Below are 1,606 nucleotides of genomic sequence, written 5' to 3'. Positions count from 1 at the left end.
GGGGGGGGTAGGCGGCGAGCCGGCCGGGCCGCAGGGAGGGTGTGGCCAGTGTGGTCTTTGTGTTGCAAGAAGCAGGAAGACGGAGTGGGGGGCGGGGGGAGGCCGAGTGGGAAGTCCCTCCTGGAATCTGACTGCAGTCCCCGAGTTGCAGCCCACGGCCTTTTCCGGGCCTGGGGCAGCAGCTGTTTCCCAGCACACACACCCCCACCCCCGCCCCTCCAGTGTGGGTCTCCCGGAGGACCGCAGTCGGGGAGAGCGTGGGTAAAGCGAGAGGACTATCACTTCAGGACTTAGGAGAGGGTAGCCTTTTGCCTTCATCTGCATCTCGGGCCAGGGCCGCCCCTCTCCGCAGTCCGGGTGGAGGAAGGAGAGGGGGAGGGGCCATTGTGCGGGGAAAGTGGGGGTGGGGGAGAAGAGAGTGGGAAAGTGCGTCTTGGGGAGGGAAGGGTTAAAGGTCCCCTGCCGGATGGGCTGTTAACCCTGTGGTGCCCAGCTAGTCCCGTCCCTGGGAGCACACTCGGTGGCAGGAAAGGCTCCCCTGGATTCCCTCTCCACCCCAACCCCGCACCTGAAGCCCAGGGAGGACTGAGGAGAGAAAACTCCCCGGCTGAGTTCCCCGGCAGCAGGGGGGGGGTGGGGTGGGGGTGGGGGAACACGAGGGGACCCGATTTCAAGCCCACAGTCACAGGTCGGAAACTGAGGCCCCGATCTCAGGCCTTAGAAATCCCTCACACCAGGACCTGGTGTGGCACGAGGGAGGAAGAGTCTTCGGGGCTGCTCAGAAGCGGGTGGGTCAGGAAGGCATCTCCCGAATCCCAGCCCCCCGGGCCCGGGCTCCGAGGCAGCCAGTCTGGCCTTCTGGTCTCCATGCCCCTGCCACATCCGGGGGTGTGGCTTCACTGTGGTTGGACACCAGAGGGCAGGAGACCTGAGGCTTGTGACTGGGTGTAGTCAGTCGCCTTATCCCTATGTGACCTTGGGCCACTTCTTACAGTGGGCCTTAGTTTCCCCATCTGTTAAATGGAGCAGGCAAAATTTGGTTCCGTTCTGGAGGAGTTGGGTCGGATTAGAGGCAGGACTTCCAGAGTGACATGGGTAGTGGGGGTGGTAGCAGGCTAGACAGGTCGCCCCCAGAGAGCCCCTCCTCCCGACCTCTTCTTGCTTTCTGGTGGCCTGGGGAGTAGAAGCTGAGAAACTTGACTTTAGGAGGAGAAAACAGAATCGCTAGAAATGAGGCGGGGAGTAGAAAGGAAATCGGGAGGCTGGAAACGGGAAGGGAAGTGCGGGCCCTGGCTGATGGGTCCCTCGGGAACACCTCAGGGCCTAAAGGGGTGGTGGGTGCTGATCACGCCCCCCGGCTTTCCCCAGGTCCTCAGCCCTCACTCTCGCCGGCGGAGCCACACCTGGAATCGCCGGTGCCCAGCGCCCCGGGGGCCCTGGCGGGCGGCCCCACCCAGGCAGCCCCGGGAATCCGGGGGGAGGAAGAGCAGTGGGCCCGGGAGATCGGGGCCCAGCTGCGGCGGATGGCGGACGACCTCAACGCGCTGTACGAGCGGCGGGTGAGTGCAGGGGGGGAGGGGTAGACAGCAGGTGGGACTTCCCGCCC

At 64.8% G+C, this 1,606-nt stretch overlaps 1 protein-coding gene across 1 annotated transcript in view; it reads left to right on the top strand.

Annotated features, from left to right (window-relative positions):
* BBC3 (BCL2 binding component 3) overlaps window positions 1–1,606 on the top strand; it is an 11,804-nt gene that overhangs the window by 8,404 nt on the left and 1,794 nt on the right. The window contains exons 3-4 of the mRNA XM_029924330.1: window positions 138–300; window positions 1,369–1,559. Coding sequence (XP_029780190.1) covers window positions 138–300; window positions 1,369–1,559 — 354 coding nt within the window. The remainder of the gene's footprint in view (window positions 1–137; window positions 301–1,368; window positions 1,560–1,606) is intronic.

The sequence above is a fragment of the Suricata suricatta genome, chromosome 16 (assembly GCF_006229205.1).
Source record: "Suricata suricatta isolate VVHF042 chromosome 16, meerkat_22Aug2017_6uvM2_HiC, whole genome shotgun sequence".
NCBI lineage: Eukaryota > Metazoa > Chordata > Mammalia > Carnivora > Herpestidae > Suricata > Suricata suricatta.
The sequence above is the reverse complement of the archived record's forward strand: the minus strand, read 5'-3'. Positions and strand labels throughout refer to the sequence as shown.